Source organism: Cuculus canorus, chromosome 2, assembly GCF_017976375.1.
Source record: "Cuculus canorus isolate bCucCan1 chromosome 2, bCucCan1.pri, whole genome shotgun sequence".
Classification (NCBI taxonomy): domain Eukaryota; kingdom Metazoa; phylum Chordata; class Aves; order Cuculiformes; family Cuculidae; genus Cuculus; species Cuculus canorus.
In genome coordinates, this window is record NC_071402.1 from 160,441,501 (window position 1) to 160,460,041 (window position 18,541).

Sequence of the window (18,541 nt, forward strand, 5' to 3'; positions counted from 1 at the left end):
ATGAGAAGGATGAGATGCGATGGGATGGGATGGGATGAGAAGGTTGAGAAGGGATGGGATGGGATGGGAAGGATGAGATGGGATGAGAAGGATGGGATGGATGGGATGAGAAGGATGAGATGGGGTGGAATGGGATGGATGGGATGGGATGAGAAGGATGAGATGGGATGAGAAGGATGGGATGGGATGGATGGGATGGGAAGGATGAGATGGGATGGATGGGATGAGAACAGGATGGATGGGATGAGAAGGATGGGATGGATGGGATAGGGACAGGATTGATAAGATGAGAAGGGTGGGGTGGATGGGATGGGATCTGTGGATGGGATGAAGACGGGATGGATGTCATGAGAAGAATGGGATGGGGACAGACAGGATGGGATGAGAAGGATGGGATGGATGGGATCTATGGGCTGTGGTGGGGATGGGATTGATGGATGGGATGGATGGCATGAGAAGGATGGGATGGGATCTGTGGATGGGATGGGATGGATGGGATGAGGAGGAGAGGATGGATGGGATGGGGACAGGATGGGTAGGATGGATGGATGATGGATGGATGGAATGAGATGGGATGGATGGATGGAATGAGATGGATGGAATGAGATGGGATGGATGGATGGAATGAGATGGATGGAATGAGATGGGATGGATGGAATGAGATGGGATGGATGGATGATGGATGGATGGAATGAGATGGGATGGATGGAATGAGATGGGATGGATGGATGATGGATGGATGGAATGAGATGGGATGGAATGAGATGGGATGGAATGAGATGGGATGGAATGAGATGGGATGGATGATGGATGGATGGAATGAGATGGGATGGATGGAATGAGGTGGATGGATGGAATGAGATGGGATGGATGGATGGGATGGATGGAATGAGGTGGATGGATGGATGGAATGAGATGGGATGGATGGATGATGGATGGATGGAATGAGATGGGATGGAATGGGATGAGATGGGATGGATGATGGATGGATGATGGACGGAGGGATGGATGTGGGTGTCGGGAGTGTCCCTCACTCCGGGGGTGTCCGTTCTCGGCAGCTCCTGCTCGGCGCCCCCGAGGAGCTCCTCTCCGCCCTCCACCTCAGCCGCGACCCCCGAGCCTTCCGCTACACCCGCGGCGGCCACGTCAGCGCGGGGTTTGGGGGGCACGGGGGGGGTTTGGGGGACACAGGGGTGGTTTGGGGGTCACAGGGGTGGTTTTGGGGGCCAGAAAGTCATTTTGGGGGGGCACAGGGGTGGTTTTGGGGGGCAGAAGATCATTTTCGGGGGGACAGAGGTGGTTTGGGGGGCACAGGGGTGGTTTTGGGGGCACAGATGTGGTTTTGGGGGGCATAGGGGTGGTCTGGGGGGTCACAGGGTGGTTTTGGGGGGGACAGATGTGGTTTTTGGGGGCACGGGGGGGTTTGGGGGGCACAGGGGTGTTTTGGGGGGTCACAGAGGTGGTTTTGGGGGACAGAAGGTGGTTTTGGGGGTCACAGGGGTGGTTTTGGGGGGACAGAGGTGGTTTTGGGGGACACAGGGGTGGGTTTGGGGGGCAGAAGATCATTTTTGGGGGGACAGAGGTGTTTTTTGGGGGGACAGAGGTGGTTTTGGGGGGCACAGGGGTGGTTTTGGGGGACACAGGGGTGGTTTTGGGGGGCAGAGAGGTGGTTTTGGGGGGGACCAGGGTTGGTTTTCGGGGTCACAGATGTGGTTTTTGGGGGTCACAGGGGTGGTTTTGGGGGGACAGTGGTGGTTTTGGGGTGGTGTTGGGGTGGTTTTGGGGTGCACAGGAGGTGGTTTTGGGGTGTTGTTGGGGCGCTCAGGGGCTGGTTTTGGGGTGCAGTTGTTGGGGCGCAGTTGTTGGGGTGGTTTCGGGGCGCACAGGGGGTGTTTGGTGTTGGGGTGTTGTTGGGTGGTTTTGGGGTGTTTCTGGGGTGCAAAGGGGGTGTTTTTGGGGTGTTGTTGAGGTATTGTTGGGGCGCACAGGGGGTGTTTTTGGGTTGTTTTTGGGGTGTTTTGGGGGTTCACAGGGGGGTGGTTTTGGGGTGTTGTCGGGCTGTTGTTGGGGCGCACAGGGGGTGTTTTTAGGGTGCAGCTTTTGGGGTGGTTTTGGGGTGCACAGGGGGTGTTTTGGGGTGGTTTTGGAGTGTTGTTGGGGTGTTTTTGGGGCGTTGTTGGGGTATTTTGGGGGTATTTTTGGGGTGTTGTTGTGGCGCACAGTGGGTGGTTTTGGGGTGCAGTTGTTGGGGTGTTTTGGGGTGGTTTGGGGCTGTTTTTGGGGTGCAGTTGTTGGGGTGATTCGGGGCTGGTTTTGGGGTGTTTTTGGGGTCCACAGGGGGTGCTGTTGGGGTGTTTTGGGGGTATTTTTTGTTGGGGTGCAGTTGTTGGGGCGCAGTTGTTGGGGTACACAGGGGCTGTTTTTGGGGTGTTGTTGGGGTGCAGTTGTTGGGGTGTTTGGTTTTGGGGCGCTGAGGGGGTGTTTTGGGGGCACTAAGGGGGTGTTTGTTGTTGGGGTGCAGTTGTTGGGGGGTTTTGGGGTGCAGTTGTTGGGGTGTTTGGTTTTGGGGCACTCAGGGGGTGTTTGTTTTTGTGGTGCAGTTTTTGGGGTGCTGAGGGGGTGTTTTTGGGGCGCTCAGGGGGTGTTTTTGGGGTGCTGAGGGGGTGTTGTTTTTGGGGTGCTCAGGGGGTGTTGTTTTTGGGGCGCTCAGGGGGTGTTGTTTTTGGGGTGCTCAGGGGGTGTTGTTTTTGGGGTGCTCAGGGGATGTTTTTGGGGCGCTCAGGGGGTGTTTGTTTTCGGGGTGCTCAGGGGGTGGTTTTGGGGCGCTGAGGGGGTGTTTGTTTTGGGGTGCTGAGGGGGTGTTGTTTTTGGGGTGCTGAGGGGGTGTTGGTTTTGGGGTGCTCAGGGGGTGTTTGTTTTTGGGGTGCTGAGGGGGTGTTGGTTTTGGGGTGCTCAGGGGGTGTTTGTTTTTGGGGTGCTCAGGGGGTGTTTTTGGGGTGCTGAGGGGGTGTCTGTTTTTGGGGTGCTCAGGGGGTGTTTTTGGGGCGCTCAGGGGGTGTTGTTTTTGGGGTGCTCAGGGGGTGTTTTTGGGGTGCTGAGGGGGTGTTTGGTTTTGGGGTGCTGAGGGGGTGTTTTTGGGGTGCTCAGGGGGTGTTGTTTTTGGGGCGCTCAGGGGGTGTTTTTGGGGTGCTCAGGAGGTGTTGTTTTTGGGGCGCTCAGGGGGTGTTTTTGGGGCGCTGAGGGGGTGTTGGTTTTGGGGTGCTGAGGGGGTGTTGGTTTTTGGGGCGCTCAGGGGGTGTTTTTGGGGCGCTCAGGGGGTGTTGGTTTTGGGGCGCTCAGGGGGTGTTTTTGGGGTGCTGAGGGGGTGTTGTTTTTGGGGTGCTCAGGGGGTGTTTTTGGGGTGCTGAGGGGGTGTCTGTTTTTGGGGTGCTCAGGGGGTGTTTTTGGGGCGCTCAGGGGGTGTTGTTTTTGGGGCGCTCAGGGGGTGTTTTTGGGGCGCTCAGGGGGTGTTGGTTTTGGGGCGCTCAGGGGGTGTTTTTGGGGCGCTCAGAGGGTGTTGTTTTTGTGGTGCTGAGGGGGTGTTGTTGGGGTGCTCAGAGGGTGTTGTTTTTGGGGTGCTCAGGGGGTGTTTGGTTTTGGGGTGCTGAGGGGGTGTTGTTGGGGTGCTCAGGGGGTGTTTTTGGGGTGCTGAGGGGGTGTTGTTTTTGGGGCGCTCAGGGGGTGTTTTTGGGGTGCTGAGGGAGTGTTTTTGGGGTGCTGAGGGGGTGTTGTTTTTGGGGTGCTGAGGGGGTGTTTTGGGGTGCTGAGGGGGTGTCTGTTTTTGGGGTGCTGAGGGGGTGTTGTTTTTGGGGTGCTCAGGGGGTGTCTGTTTTTGGGGTGCTGAGGGGGTGTTGTTTTTGGGGTGCTCAGAGGGTGTTGTTTTTGGGGTGCTCAGGGGGTGTTTTTGGGGTGCTGAGGGGGTGTTGTTTTTGGGGTGCTGAGGGGGTGTTGGTTTTGGGGTGCTGAGGGGCTGTTTTTGGGGTGCTGAGGGGGTGTTTTTGGGGTGCTGAGGGGGTGTTGTTTTTGGGGTGCTGAGGTGTTGTTTTTGGGGTGCTGAGGGGGTGTTTTTGGGGTGCTCAGGGGGTGTTTTTGGGGTGCTCAGGGGGTGCTGTTTTTGGGGTGCCGCCAGGCGGGGGGCACGGAGGCCGCGGCCTTCGCGGCGGTGTCGTCGGCGCTGAGCGCCATCGGATTCAGCCCTGAGGAGCTCCGAACGGTGCATCGCAGCCTCGCGGCCATCCTCCACCTGGTGAGCACCAGTATGGACCAGTATGGACCGGTATAGACCAGTACAGAGCAGTATAGAACAGTACAGACCAGTAGGGAGCAGTATAGACCAGTATGGACCAACAGGGACCAGTATAGAGCAGTACAGACCAGTATGGATCGGTATAGACCAGTATGGACCAGTATAGAGCAGTACAGAACAGTACAGACCAGTATGGACCAGTATAGACCAGTACAGACCAGTATAGCCCAGCAGAGCCCAATACACACCAGTACGGCCCAGTAGAACCCAATACAAACCAGTATGGCCCAGCAGAGCCCAGTACACACCAGTATGGTCTAATGCAAACCAGTATGGCCCAGCAAAGCCCAATACAAACCAGTACAGCCCAGCAAAGACCAGTACAGCCCAGCAAAGACCAGTACAAACCAGTATGGCCCAGCAGAGCCCAATACAAACCAGTACAGCCCAGCAAAGACCAGTACAAACCAGTATGACCCAGCAGAGCCCAGTACACACCAGTATGGTCTAATGCAAACCAGTACGGCCCAGCAGAGCCCAGTACAAACCAGTACGGCCCAGCAGAGCCCAGTACAAACCAGTACGGCCCAGCAGAGCCCAGTACAAACCAGTATGGTCTAATGCAAACCAGTATGGCCCAGCAGAGCCCAATACAAACCAGTACAGCCCAGCAAAGACCAGTACAAACCAGTATGACCCAGCAGAGCCCAGTACACACCAGTATGGTCTAATGCAAACCAGTACGGCCTAATACAAACCAGTATGGCCCAGCAGAGCCCAATACAAACCAGTACAGCCCAGCAAAGACCAGTACAAACCAGTATGGCCCAGCAGAGCCCAGTACACACCAGTACGGCCCAGCAGAGCCCAGTACACACCAGTATGGCCCAGCAGAGCCCAATACACACCAGTACAGCCCAGCAGAGCCCAGTACACACCAGTATGGTCTAATGCAAACCAGTACAGCCCAGTAGAGCCCAGTACACACCAGTATGGTCTAATGCAAACCAGTATGGCCTAATACAAACCAGTATGGCCCAGCAGAGCCCAATACAAACCAGTACAGCCCAGCAAAGACCAGTACAAACCAGTATGGCCCAGCAGAGCCCAGTACACACCAGTACGGCCCAGCAGAGCCCAGTACACACCAGTATGGTCTAATGCAAACCAGTACAGCCCAGTAGAGCCCAGTACAGACCAGTACGGCCCAGCAGAGCCCAATACACACCAGTACAGCCCAGCAGAGCCCAGTACACACCAGTACAGCCCAGTAGAGCCCAGTACACACCAGTACACACCAGTACAGCCCAGTACACACCAGTACAGCCCAGCAGAGCCCAGTACACACCAGTATGGCCCAGCAGAGCTCAGTACACACCAGTACAGCCCATGAGAGCCCAGTACACACCAGTACAGCCCAGCAGAGCCCAGTACACACCAGTACAGCCCATGAGAGCCCAGTACAGCCCAGCAGAGCCCAGTACACACCAGTACGGCCCAGCAGAGCCCAGTACACACCAGTACGGCCCAGTAGAGCCCAATACACACCAGTACGGCCCAGCAGAGCCCAGTACACACCAGTACAGCCCAGCAGAGCCCAGTACAGCCCAGCAGAGCCCAGTACACACCAGTACAGCCCATCAGAGCCCAGTACAGCCCAGCAGAGCCCAGTACACACCAGTACGGCCCAGTAGAGCCCAATACACACCAGTACGGCCCAGTAGAGCCCAGTACACACCAGTACGGCCCAGCAGAGCCCAGTACACACCAGTACGGCCCAGTAGAGCCCAGTACACACCAGTACGACCCAGCAGAGCCCAATACACACCAGTACGGCCCAGCAGAGCCCAGTACACACCAGTACGGCCCAGTAGAGCCCAATACAAACCAGTACGGCCCAGCAGAGCCCAGTACACACCAGTATGGCCCAGCAGAGCCCAGTACACACCAGTATGGTCTAATGCAAACCAGTACAGCCCAGTACACACCAGTACAGCCCAGTAGAGCCCAGTACACACCAGTACAGCCCAGCAGAGCCCAGTACACACCAGTATGGCCCAGCAGAGCCCAATACAAACCAGTATGGGCCAGCAAAGACCAGTACAAACCAGTATGGATTAGCAGAGCCCAATGCAGACCAGTATGGCCCAGCAGAGCCCAGTACACACCAGTATAGCCCGGCAGAGCCCAATACACACCAGTATGGCCCAGCAGAGCCCAATACAAACCAGTACAGCCCAGCAGAGCCCAATACACACCAGTACGGCCCAGCAGAGCCCAGTACACACCAGTATGGTCTAATGCAAACCAGTACAGCCCAGTAGAGCCCAGTACACACCAGTACACACCAGTACAGCCCAGTAGAGCCCAGTACACACCAGTACACACCAGTACAGCCCAGTACACACCAGTACAGCCCAGCAGAGCCCTCCAGAGGCTCCGGGTTGTCCAAGGAGCGTTGGTGGTGGTGATGGCGGTGGGACGTCCGCAGGGCAACGTGGTGTTCGTGGCGGAGGGCGCGGCGTCGGCGCTGGAGGCGTCGGCGCCGGTGTCGGCATTGGCCGAGCTGACGGGAACGGCGCCCGAGAAGCTGCGCCGAAGCCTCCTGGGGCGGACGGTGGCCACCGGCGGCGGCGAAGTCATCGAGAAGGTCCACAGCGCCGCCGAGGCCGCCTACGCCCGCGACGCCTGCGCGAAGGTGAGCGAGAAGAGGGGGGCGGCGGGAGAAGCTCTCCGAGGTCTTCGTGGTGGAGCGCCATCATGGTGGTGGTATCTCCAGGCCTTCTACGAGCGGCTCTTCTGTTGGATCGTGGGGCGCATCAACGCCAGCGTGGCCACCGGCGGCTACGACGCGCGCCGGCACGGCAAGGACACCGTCATCGGCGTCCTCGACATCTACGGCTTCGAGGTCTTCGACACCAACAGGTGACGGCGAGGGACTCAGCGGTGGGGGAGGAGGAGGAGGAGGAGGGGTGGGGGACAGCTGGTGGGGACGACGTTGGGTGGGGGGTTGAGGAGCTTGATGGGGTAGAAGGTGTTCTTGGCTGTGGAAGAGGGTGGGACTGAGGTGGGCTTTGAGGTCCCTTCCAACCCAAACCATTCCATGGTTCCATGATTATGAGTTGCCACCAACCAGAACCCCCAGAATCCATCCCTGGTGGTGTTGAAGGCCACCTCGGATGGGACTTGGAGCCCCTGACCCAGTGGGAGGTGTCCTTATCCATGGCAGAGGTGGATCTGGATGGGCGTTGAGGTCCCTTCCAACCCAAACCATCCCATAGTTCCATGATTATGAGTTGCCATCAACCAGAACCCCCAGAATCCATCCCTGGAGGTGTTGAAGGCCACCTTAGATGGGGCTTTGAGCAATCTGAGCCAGTGGGAGGTGTCCATGTCCATGGAAGAGGGTGGACCTGGATGGGCTTTGAGGTCCCTTCCAACCCAAACCATCCCATGGTTCCATGATTATGAGTTGCCACCAACCAGAACCCCCAGATCCCATCCCTGGAGGTGTTGAAGGCCACGTTGGATGGAGCTTTGAGCACCCTCATCCAGTGGGAGGTGTCCCTGTCCATGGCAGAAGGTGGATCTGGATGGGCTTTGAGGTCCCTTCCAACCCAACCCATTCTGTGACTCCTGGAGGAGACAAGGGCTGAGGAGGGACATGGAGCAGGGATGGATGTCCAAGGGACGTGGGGAGGAGAGAGGAGCCAGGAGGGACGCAGTGAGGAGGTGGAACCCAGGAGAGACAGTGAGGAACACGTGGAGATGACAGCACCAGGAGGGAGAGGTGGAGGGGTTGGGGTTTGTGAGGGACACGTAGAAGATGGAGGTTATCAAAGGGACTCATGGAGGGGACAGGACCTAAGGGGGACACGTGGATGGGACGGGAACCAGGAAGAACGTGTGGATGGGACGGGAACCAAGAGGGACTCATGGAGGAGATGAGACCCGGGAAGGACAGGACCGTGAGGAACATGTGGAGATGACAGGACCTAAGAGGGACACATGGAGGGAATGGGACCGAGGATGGACACGTGGATGGGATGGGAACCAGGAAGAACATGTGGATGGGGTGGGAACCAAGAGGGACACGTAGAGGAGATGGGACCCGGGAAGGACACGAGGACGGGATGGAACCAGGAGAGAGAGGACCGTGAGGAACACATGGAGATGACAGCACCAGGAGGGAGAGGTGGAGGGGTTGAGGTTTGTGAGGGACACGTAGAAGATGGAGGTTATCAAAGGGACTCATGGAGGGGACAGGACCTAAGAGGGACACGTGGATGGGATGGGAACCAGGAAGAACGTGTGGATGGGACGGGAACCAGGAGGGAGTCATGGAGGAGGTGGAACCCGGGAAGAGAGGTCCACGAGGGACCCGTGGAAGGACATGACCATGAGGATGGAGCCCAGGAGGTCCTCAGCCGTGGGGTGGGGAGAGGCCCCGGGGTGGGGACAGTGGGTGGTGGTGACGGTGGTGCCGTTGTGGCCACAGCTTCGAGCAGTTCTGCATCAACTACTGCAACGAGAAACTGCAGCAGCTCTTCATCGACCTCATCCTCCGGAGGGAACAGGAGGAGTACCGGCGAGAGGGCATCGCCTGGCACAGCGTGAGGGACACCGCGGGGACACCACGGGGACACCGCGGGGACACGGGGACATCATGGGGACATAGGGACATCATGGGGACATCGCCTGGCACAGCGTGAGGGACACCGCGGGGACACCACGGGGACACCGCGGGGACATGGGGACATGGGGACATGGGGACACCATGGGGACATGGGGACATCATGGGGACATCGCCTGGCACAGCGTGAGGGACACCAAGGGGACACCACGGGGACACCGCGGGGACATGGGGACATGGGGACACCATGGGGACACCATGGGGACATGGGGACATCATGGGGACATCGCCTGGCACAGCGTGAGGGACACCGCGGGGACACCACGGGGACATGGGGACACCATGGGGACATGGGGACATCGCCTGGCACAGCGTGAGGGACACCACGGGGACACCACGGGGACATGGGGACACCATGGGGACATGGGGACATCGCCTGGCACAGCGTGAGGGACACCACGGGGACACCACGGGGACACCATGAGGGACACCATGGGGACATGGGGACATCATGGGGACATCGCCTGGCACAGCGTGAGGGACACCAAGGGGACACCACGGGGACACGGGGACACCATGGGGACATAGGGACACCATGGGGACATGGGGGCATGGGGACACCATGGGGACATGGGGACATCATGGGGACATGGGGACATCATGGGGACACCATGGGGACATGGGGACATGGGGACATCAGGGGGACATGGGGACACCATGGGGACATGGGGACATGGGGACATGATGGGGACATGGGGACATGGGGACATAGGGACACGGGGACATCACCTAGCACAGCGTGAGGGACACCACGGGGACACCACGGGGACATGGGGACATCATGGGGACATGGGGACACCATGGGGACATGGGGACATCATGGGGACATAGGGACACCATGGGGACATGGAGACACCATGGGGACATGGGGACACCATGGGGACACCATGGGGACATGGGGACATCATGGGGACATGGGGACACCATGGGGACACCATGGGGACATGGGGACATCATGGGGACATGGGGACACCATGGGGACATAGGGACATGGGGACATCATGGGGACATAGGGACACCATGGGGACATAGGGACATGGGGACATCATGAGGGACATGGGGACATCTCCTGGCAGAGAGTGAGGGACACCAAGGGGACACCATAGGGACACCGTGAGGGACACCATAGGGACACCGTGAGGGACACCATAGGGACATGGGGGCATCATCTGGGAGAGCGTGAGGGACACGGGGACACCATTGGGACATGGGGACACTGTGGGGACACAAGGACATGGGGACATCTCCTGGCAGATCTTGGTGGGCTCAGAAGGGACGTGGTGGGTGGGTTTCTTCTGGTGGAACACAAAGAGCATGAAGGGACCATGAGGGGACATCTCCTGGCAGAGCGTGAGGGACATGGGGACACCGTAAGGGACATGGGGACATGGGTGGCATCTCCTGGCAGATCTTGGTGGGCTCAGAGAGGACGTGGTGGGTGGGTTTCTTCTGGTGGAACACAAAGAGCATGGAGGGACCATGAGGGGACATCTCCTGGCAGAGCTTTGGGGGTGGTGGGACATGGGTGGCATCTCCTGACAGATCTTGGTGGGCTCAGAGGGGACGTGGTGGGTGGGTTTCATCTGGTGGAACATGAAGAGCAGGAAGGAACCATGAGGGGACATGGAGACATCTCCTGGCAGATCTTGGTGGGCTCAGATGGGACTTGGTGGGTGGGTTTCTTCTGGTGGAACACAAAGAGCATGAAGGGTCCATGAGAGGACATGGGGACACTATCTCCTGGCAGATCTTGGTGGGCTCAGAGAGGATGTGGTGGGTGGGTTTCTTCTGGTGGAACACAAAGAGCATGGAGGGACCATGAGGGGACATCTCCTGGCAGAGCATGAGGGACATGGGGACACCGTGAGGGACACGGGGACACAGGGACATCATCTGGGAGAGCGTGAGGGACACGAGGACATGGGGACATCTTCTGGCAGATCTTGGTGGGCTCAGAGGGGACGTGGTGGGTGGGTTTCATCTGGTGGAACACGAAGAGCATGAAGGGACCATGAGGGGACATCTTCTGACAGATCTTGGTGGGCTCAGAGAGGACGTGGTGGGTGGGTTTCTTCTGGTGGAACACAAAGAACATGAAGGAACCATGAGGGGTCATCTCCTGGCCAGAACCTCAACAGCTCAGGTGACCATGGAGGTCATCACCTGGTAGATCATGAGATGGACCCCATCTCCTGCCCTGGGCAGGTTTGGGTGTTTTGAGGTCACCCGGAGGTGCTCCAAAGGGGACAACTCTTGGTAGTTGTCCTCTCCGTATCTCCTCGTAGGTGGAGTACTTCAGCAACGAAGCCATCGTGGAGCTGGTGGAGCAGCCCCACCGCGGCATCTTGGCTCTGCTGGACGAGGCCTGCTTGGCCGCGGGGACCATCACCGATGACCTCTTCTTGGCCTCCATGGACACCCGCCTGGGCCACCACCGCCACTACAGCAGCCGGAAGGTTCTTCTGGGCGGGGGGGGGGGATGGAGGGAGGGAGGAGGTCCAGAGCTCCGGGGATTGACTCCTCTTGATGTTCTCCAGCTCTGTCCCACCGATAAGACCATGGAGTTCCACCGGGACTTCCGCATCAAGCACTACGCTGGAGATGTCACGTGAGGGGGGGGGGGGGGGGGGGGTTGGGGGGGGGGGGCAACCGGGGGCCGTGGGGAACCATGGAGGGAGTGGAGAACCGCGGGGAGATGCTCGGGAGCGGCGGGAAGAGGGGCTCCTGGGGGCTGTGGTTGACCATGGAGGACCTTGGAGGAACATGGAGGATCATGGAGGACCATAGAGGACCATGGAGGGCCATGGAGAACCGTAGAGGACCATGGAGAACCATAGAGAACCATAAAGAACCATGGAGGACCATGGAGGACCATAGAGGACTATAAAGAACCATGGAGGACCATAGAGAACCATGGAGGACCATGGAGATCCATAGAGGACCATAGAGAACCATAGAGGACCATGGAGAACCATAGAGGATCATAAAGAACCATGGAGAACCATAGAGAACCATAGAGGACCATGGAGAACCATGGAGGACCATAGAGAACCATGGAGGACCATAGAGAACCATGGAGGACCATAGGGAACCATAGAGAACCATGGAGGACCATGGAGGACCATAGAGGACCATTGAGGTCCATAGAGAACCATACAGGTCCATAGAGAACCATGGAGGACCATAGAGGACTATGGAGGACCATAGAGGACAATGGAGAGGGTCTTGAGGGATGGTGGGAGGTGGTTTGGGGCGATGGGGAGCATCAAGTTGAGGAATCTTAGGAGGCTTTGGGAGACCATGGAGGGGCCGCTGGGGACCAGGGGGCAATAGGGGCTCTTGGGGGCTGTGGTGGACCAGGAGGCCTTGGAGAACCATGGAGGACCATGGAGGACCATAGAGGACTATAAAGGACTATGGAAGACCATGGAGAACCATAGAAAACCATAGAGAACCATTGAGGTCCATAGAGAATCATGGAGAACCATGGAGGACCATAGAGGACCATGGAGCACCATAGAGAACCATAGAGGACCATAGAGAACCATAGAGAACCATGGGGGACCATAGAGAACCATGGAGGACCATAGAGAACCATGGAGAACCATAGAGAACCATTGAGGACCATGGAGGACCATAGAGAACCATAGAGGGCCATGGAGGACCATAGAGAACCATAGAGAACCATAGAGAACCATGGAGGACCATAGAGAACCATTGAGGACCATAGAGAACCATAGAGGACCATAGAGGACCATAGGGAACCATGGAGGACCATGGAGAACCATGGAGAGCCATAGAGAACCATGGAGAGCCATAGAGAACCATGGAGGACCATAGAGAACCATTGAGGACCATGGGGGGGGTCTCGAGGGACAGTGGGAGGCGGTTTGGGGCGATGGGGGACCATCAGGCTGAGGGACCTTAGGAGGCTTTGGGAGACCATGGAGGGGCCACTGGGGACCAGGGGGCAATAGGGGCTCTTGGGGGCTGTGGTGGACCAGGAGGCCTTGGAGAGCCATGGAGGACCATAGGGGACTATAAAGGACTATGGAAGACCATGGAGAACCATAGAGAACCATAGAGAACCATTGAGATCCATAGAGAATCATGGAGAACCATGGAGGAACATAGAGGACCATAGAGAACCATGGAGGACCATAGAGGACCATGGAGCACCATAGAGAACCATAGAGGACCATAGAGAACCATAGAGAACCATGGGGGACCATAGAGAACCATTGAGGGCCATGAAGAACCATAGAGAACCATTGAGGTCCATAGAGAATCATGGAGAACCATGGAGGAACATGGAGAACCATCGAGGACTATAGAGAACCATGGAGGACCACGGAGGACCATAGAGGACCATAGAGAACCATGGAGGACCATAGAGTATCATAGAGAACCGTGGAGGACCATAGAGGACCATAGAGAACCATAGAGGACCATAGAGGACTATAGAGGACCATAGAGAACCGTGGAGGACCATAGAGAACCATGGAGAACCATGGAGGAGCATAGAGGACCATAAAGAACCATGGAGAACCATAGAGGACCATGGAGGACCATGGAGGACCATAGAGAACCATGGAGAACCGTGGAGGAGCATAGAGGACCATAAAGAACCATGGAGGAGCATAGAGAACCATAAAGAACCATGGAGAACCATAGAGGACCATGGAGGTCCATAGAGGACTATAGAGGACCATGGAGGACCATAGAGAACCATAGAGAACCATAGAGAACCATAGAGAACCATTGAGGTCCATAGAGAATCATGGAGAACCATGGAGGAACATAGAGGACCATAGGGGACTATAGAGAACCATAGAGGACTATAGAGAACCATAGAGGACCATAGAGTACCATAGAGGACCATAGAGAACCATGGAGGACCATAGAAGACCATGGAGGACCATAGAGGACCATAGAGGACCATAGGGAACCATAGAGAACCATTGAGGGCCATGGAGAACCATAGAGGACCATAGAGAACCATAGAGAACCATGGAGGACCATAGAGAACCATGGAGAACCATGGAGGAGCATAAAGAACCATGGAGAACCATAGAGGACCATGGAGGACCATAGAGGACCATAGAGGACCATAGGGAACCATAGAGAACCATTGAGGGCCATGGAGAACCATAGAGGACCATAGAGTACCATAGAGGACCATAGAGTACCATAGAGGACCATAGAGTACCATAGAGAACCATAGAGGACCATAGAGGACCATAGAGGACCATAGAGTACCATGGAGAACCATAGAGGACCATAGAAGACCATGGAGGACCATGGAGAGGGTCTTGAGGGCCACCTCCAGGGCCCCCCATCACCTCTGCATGGAGCTGAGCGGCCTCAGAAGACCCTGAGCCACCACCAGGAGGAAAAGCTGCTGAGATGCTGAAGCCCTCCAGGGTGGAGGTCCCACGGCTCTCCACCACCGCAGAGCGGTCGGGAGGGGACCTCAGGGTGATGTCCTCCTCCCTCAGGTACTCGGTGGAAGGTTTCTTGGAGAAGAACAAGGACACACTCTTCCAGGACTTCAAACGGCTCTTCTACAACAGGTTGGGACCACCGCTTGGGTGGTGGTGGTGGTGGTGGTCCCCACGGTGGGGTGGGAGCGGAGGAGGACACGGGTTGGTGACATCTCCATCAACTTCACCTCCAGCGTTGACCCCGTGCTGAGGTCCATGTGGCCGGACGGCGAGCAGAGCGTCACCGAGGTCACCAAGCGGCCGCTGACCACCGGCACGCTCTTCAAGAACTCCATGGTGGCTTTGGTGGAGAACCTCACCTCCAAGGTAGGACCTGGTGGGTCTTCATGGCCCCAATCCATCCTGGTGGGTCTCCATGGCCTCAATCCATCCTGGTGGGTCTCCATGGCCTCAATCCATCCTGGTGGGTCTCCATGGCCTCAATCCATCCTGGTGGGTCTCCATGGCCTCAATCCATCCTGGTGGGTCTTCATGGCCTCAGTCTCCAGGTCAGGTGGACACATCATCTTCAGCCCATCCTGGTGGGTCCCCAGGGCTGATGGACACATCTTCAGCCCATCCTGGTGGGTCTTCATGGCCTCAATCCATCCTGGTGGGTCTCCATGGCCTTAATCCATCCTGGTGGGTCCCCAGGGCAGATGGACACATCATCTCCAGCCCATCCTGCTGGGTCTTCATGGCCCAAACCCATCCTGGTGGGTCTTCATGGCCTCAATCCATCCTGGTGGGTCCCCATGGCCTCAATCCATCCTGGTGGGTCCCCAGGGCAGGTGGACACATCATCTCCTGTCCATCCTGGTGGGTCTTCATGGCCTCAATCCATCCTGGTGGGTCCCCAGGGCAGGTGGACACATCATCTCCTGTCCATCCTGGTGGGTCTTCATGGCCTCGATCCATCCTGGTGGGTCCCCAGGGCAGATGGACACATCATCTCCAGCCCATCCTGGTGGGTCTTCATGGCCCAAACCCATCCTGGTGGGTCTTCATGGCCTCAATCCATCCTGGTGGGTCTCCATGGCCTTAATCCATCCTGGTGGGTCCCCAGGGCAGATGGACACATCTCCAGCCCATCCTGGTGGGTCTTCATGGCCTCAATCCATCCTGGTGGGTCTCCAGGGCTGATGGAAACATCTTCAGCCCATCCTGGTGGGTCTTCATGGCCTCAGTCCATCCTGGTGGGTCTCTAGGGCCCAAACCCATCCTGGTGGGTCCCCATGGAAGGTGGACACATCACCTTCAGCCCATCCTGGTGGGTCCCCACACTGTCACCTCTCCATCACCCAACCATGGACTGGGCTGGAAGGGACCTCAAAGGCCATCGCGTCCCACTCCTGACGTTGGGTGAGGACCTCTCCCTCTGCAGAAGGTTCTCCAAAGCCCCATCCCACGTGGCCTTCAACACCTCCGGGGAAGGGCCACCACAGCCTCTCCACCACCTCAGATCCTCTCCACCTTCATCGTGAAGAACTTCACCCCAAGATCTCCTCTCCACCTCCTTCTTTCAGCTTCAAACTGTCCCTCTCGTTCCTTCTCTGCCCCTCCGGAGGTCCTCTTCTGCTCTTCAGGAGTCTCTTTCCATCCTGGAAGGTTCTCCGAGGGCTCCGTGGAGCCTTCTCCAGGTTGTCCACTCTTCCACCTTCTCCGCAGGAGCCCTATTACGTCCGTTGCATCAAACCCAACGACCGGAAGTCCCCGACGCTCTTCCAGGAGGACCGTTGTCGCCATCAGATCTCCTATTTGGGGCTCCTGGAGAACATCCGCGTCCGCCGCGCCGGATTCGCCCACCGGCAGCTCTACCACCACTTCCTCCGCAGGTCCGGCCTCACCGCCACCTCCACCGCCTCCAGGACCACCTCGAGGTCCACCTCCTTGAGGTCCACCTTGAGGTGCACCTCGAGGTCCACCTTGAGGTCCTCCACCTTGAGGTCCACCTTGAGGTGCACCTCGAGGTCCACCTCGACGTCCACCTCAAGATCCACCTCGAGATCCACCTTGAGGTCCACCACCTTGAGGTCCACCTTGAGGTCCACCACCTCAAGGTCCACCTTAAGGTCCACCACATTGGGGTCCACCTCGAGATCCACCTTGAGGTCCACCTTGAGGTTCACTTCAAGATCCACCTTGAGGTCCGCCTTGAGGTCCACCACCTTGAGGTCGACCTCGAGATCCACCTTGAGGTCCACCACCTCGAGATCCACCTTGAGGTCCTCCACCTTGAGGTCCACCACCTTAAGGTCCACCACCTTAAGGCCCACCTCGAGGTCCACCTTGAGGTCCACCACCTCGAGATCCACCTTAAGGTCCACCACCTCAAGGTCCACCTTGAGGTCCACCTCGAGGTCCACCACCTTAAGGTCCACCTCGAGATCCACCTGGAGGTCCACCACCACGAGGTCCACCTTGAGGTTCACTTCAAGATCCACCTTGAGGTCCACCTTGAGGTCCACCACCTTGAGGTCCACCTTGAGGTCCACCACATTGAGGTCCACCACCTTAAGGTCCACCTTGAGGTCCACCTTGAGGTTCACAACCTTGAGGTCCACCTTGAGTTCTACCTCGAGATCCACCTTGAGATCCACCATCTTGAGGTCCACCTTAAGGTCCACCTTGAGGTCCACCTCGAGGTCCACCACATTGAGGTCCACCTCGAGGTCCACCTCAAGATCCACCTTGAGGTCCACCTCCTTGAGGTCCACCTCGAGGTCCACCTTGAGGTCCACCACATTGAGGTCCACCTCAATATCCACCTTGAGGTCCACCACCTCAAGATCCACCTTAAGGTCCACCACCTCGAGGTCCACCTTGAGGTCCACCACCTCGAGGTCCACCTTGAGGTTCACTTCAAGATCCACCTTGAGGTCCACCTCGAGACACACCTTGAGGTCCACCTCAATATCCACCTTGAGGTCCACTACCTTGAGTTCCACCTTGAGGTCCACCTCGAGGTCCACCTTGATATCCACCTTAAGGTCCACCACATTGAGGTCCACCTCGAGATCCACCTCGAGGTCCACCTTAAGGTCCACCTTGAGGTCCACCTCGAGATCCACCTCGAGATCCACCTTGAGGTCCACCTCGAGATCCACCTCAAGGTCCACCTCGAGGTCCACCTTGAGGTCCCCCTGGAGGTCCCCCTGGAGGTCCCCCTCCTCGAGGTGTCCCCTGAGCCCCACCAGGCGGTGTCCCTCAGGTACAAGATGACCTGCGAGTACACGTGGCCCAACCACCTGATGGCCACCGACCGCGAGGCCACGGTGGCCCTGGTGGAGCAGCACGGCCTCCAGGAGGAGGTGGCCTATGGTCACACCAAGATCTTCATCCGATCGCCGAGGACCCTCTTCCACCTGGAGAAGGAGAGGGAACGCCTCATCCCCATCATCGTCCTTCTCCTCCAGAAGGTGCGGAGAGGAGGACCTCCAGCGGGAGGACACGGGGACACCTCCGGAGGGGACCTGGGATGGGGTGGAGGACGTGGGGTGGAGTGGAGGACGTGGGGTGGAGAGGAGGACGTGGGGTGGAGTGGAGGACGTGGGGTGGAGTGGAGGACGTGGGGTGGAGTGGAGGACGTGGGGTGGAGTGGAGGACGTGGGGTGGAGTGGAGGACGTGGGGTGGAGAGGAGGACGTGGGGTGGAGTGGAGGACGTGGGGTGGAGTGGAGGACGTGGGGTGGAATGGAGGACGTGGGGTGGAGTGGAGGACGTGGGATGGAGTGGAGGACGTGGGGTGGAGTGGAGGACGTGGGGTGGAATGGAGGACGTGGGATGGAATGGAGGACGTGGGGTGGAGTGGAGGACGTGGGGTGGAGTGGAGGACGTGGGATGGAATGGAGGACGTGGGGTGGAGTGGAGGACGTGGGGTGGAGTGGAGGACGTGGGGTGGAATGGAGGACGTGGGGTGGAGTGGAGGACGTGGGATGGAGTGGAGGACGTGGGGTGGAGTGGAGGACGTGGGATGGAGTGGAGGACGTGGGGTGGAATGGAGGACGTGGGGTGGAATGGAGGACGTGGGGTGGAGTGGAGGACGTGGGGTGGAGTGGAGGACGTGGGGTGGAATGGAGGA

At 58.0% G+C, this 18,541-nt stretch overlaps 1 protein-coding gene across 2 annotated transcripts in view; it reads left to right on the forward strand.

Moving 5' to 3' along the window:
- MYO1G (myosin IG) overlaps positions 1–18,541 on the forward strand; it is a 60,353-nt gene that overhangs the window by 27,142 nt on the left and 14,670 nt on the right. Inside the window, exons 6-16 of one of the 2 annotated variants that reach the window (XM_054057234.1) lie at positions 1,059–1,145; positions 4,169–4,285; positions 6,777–6,983; positions 7,065–7,210; positions 8,784–8,898; positions 11,264–11,434; positions 11,516–11,586; positions 14,477–14,551; positions 14,656–14,788; positions 16,130–16,296; positions 17,673–17,880. In XM_054057234.1, coding sequence (XP_053913209.1) covers positions 1,059–1,145; positions 4,169–4,285; positions 6,777–6,983; positions 7,065–7,210; positions 8,784–8,898; positions 11,264–11,434; positions 11,516–11,586; positions 14,477–14,551; positions 14,656–14,788; positions 16,130–16,296; positions 17,673–17,880 — 1,497 coding nt within the window. The remainder of the gene's footprint in view (positions 1–1,058; positions 1,146–4,168; positions 4,286–6,776; positions 6,984–7,064; positions 7,211–8,783; positions 8,899–11,263; positions 11,435–11,515; positions 11,587–14,476; positions 14,552–14,655; positions 14,789–16,129; positions 16,297–17,672; positions 17,881–18,541) is intronic. The other variant, XM_054057235.1, reaches the window with a different exon arrangement.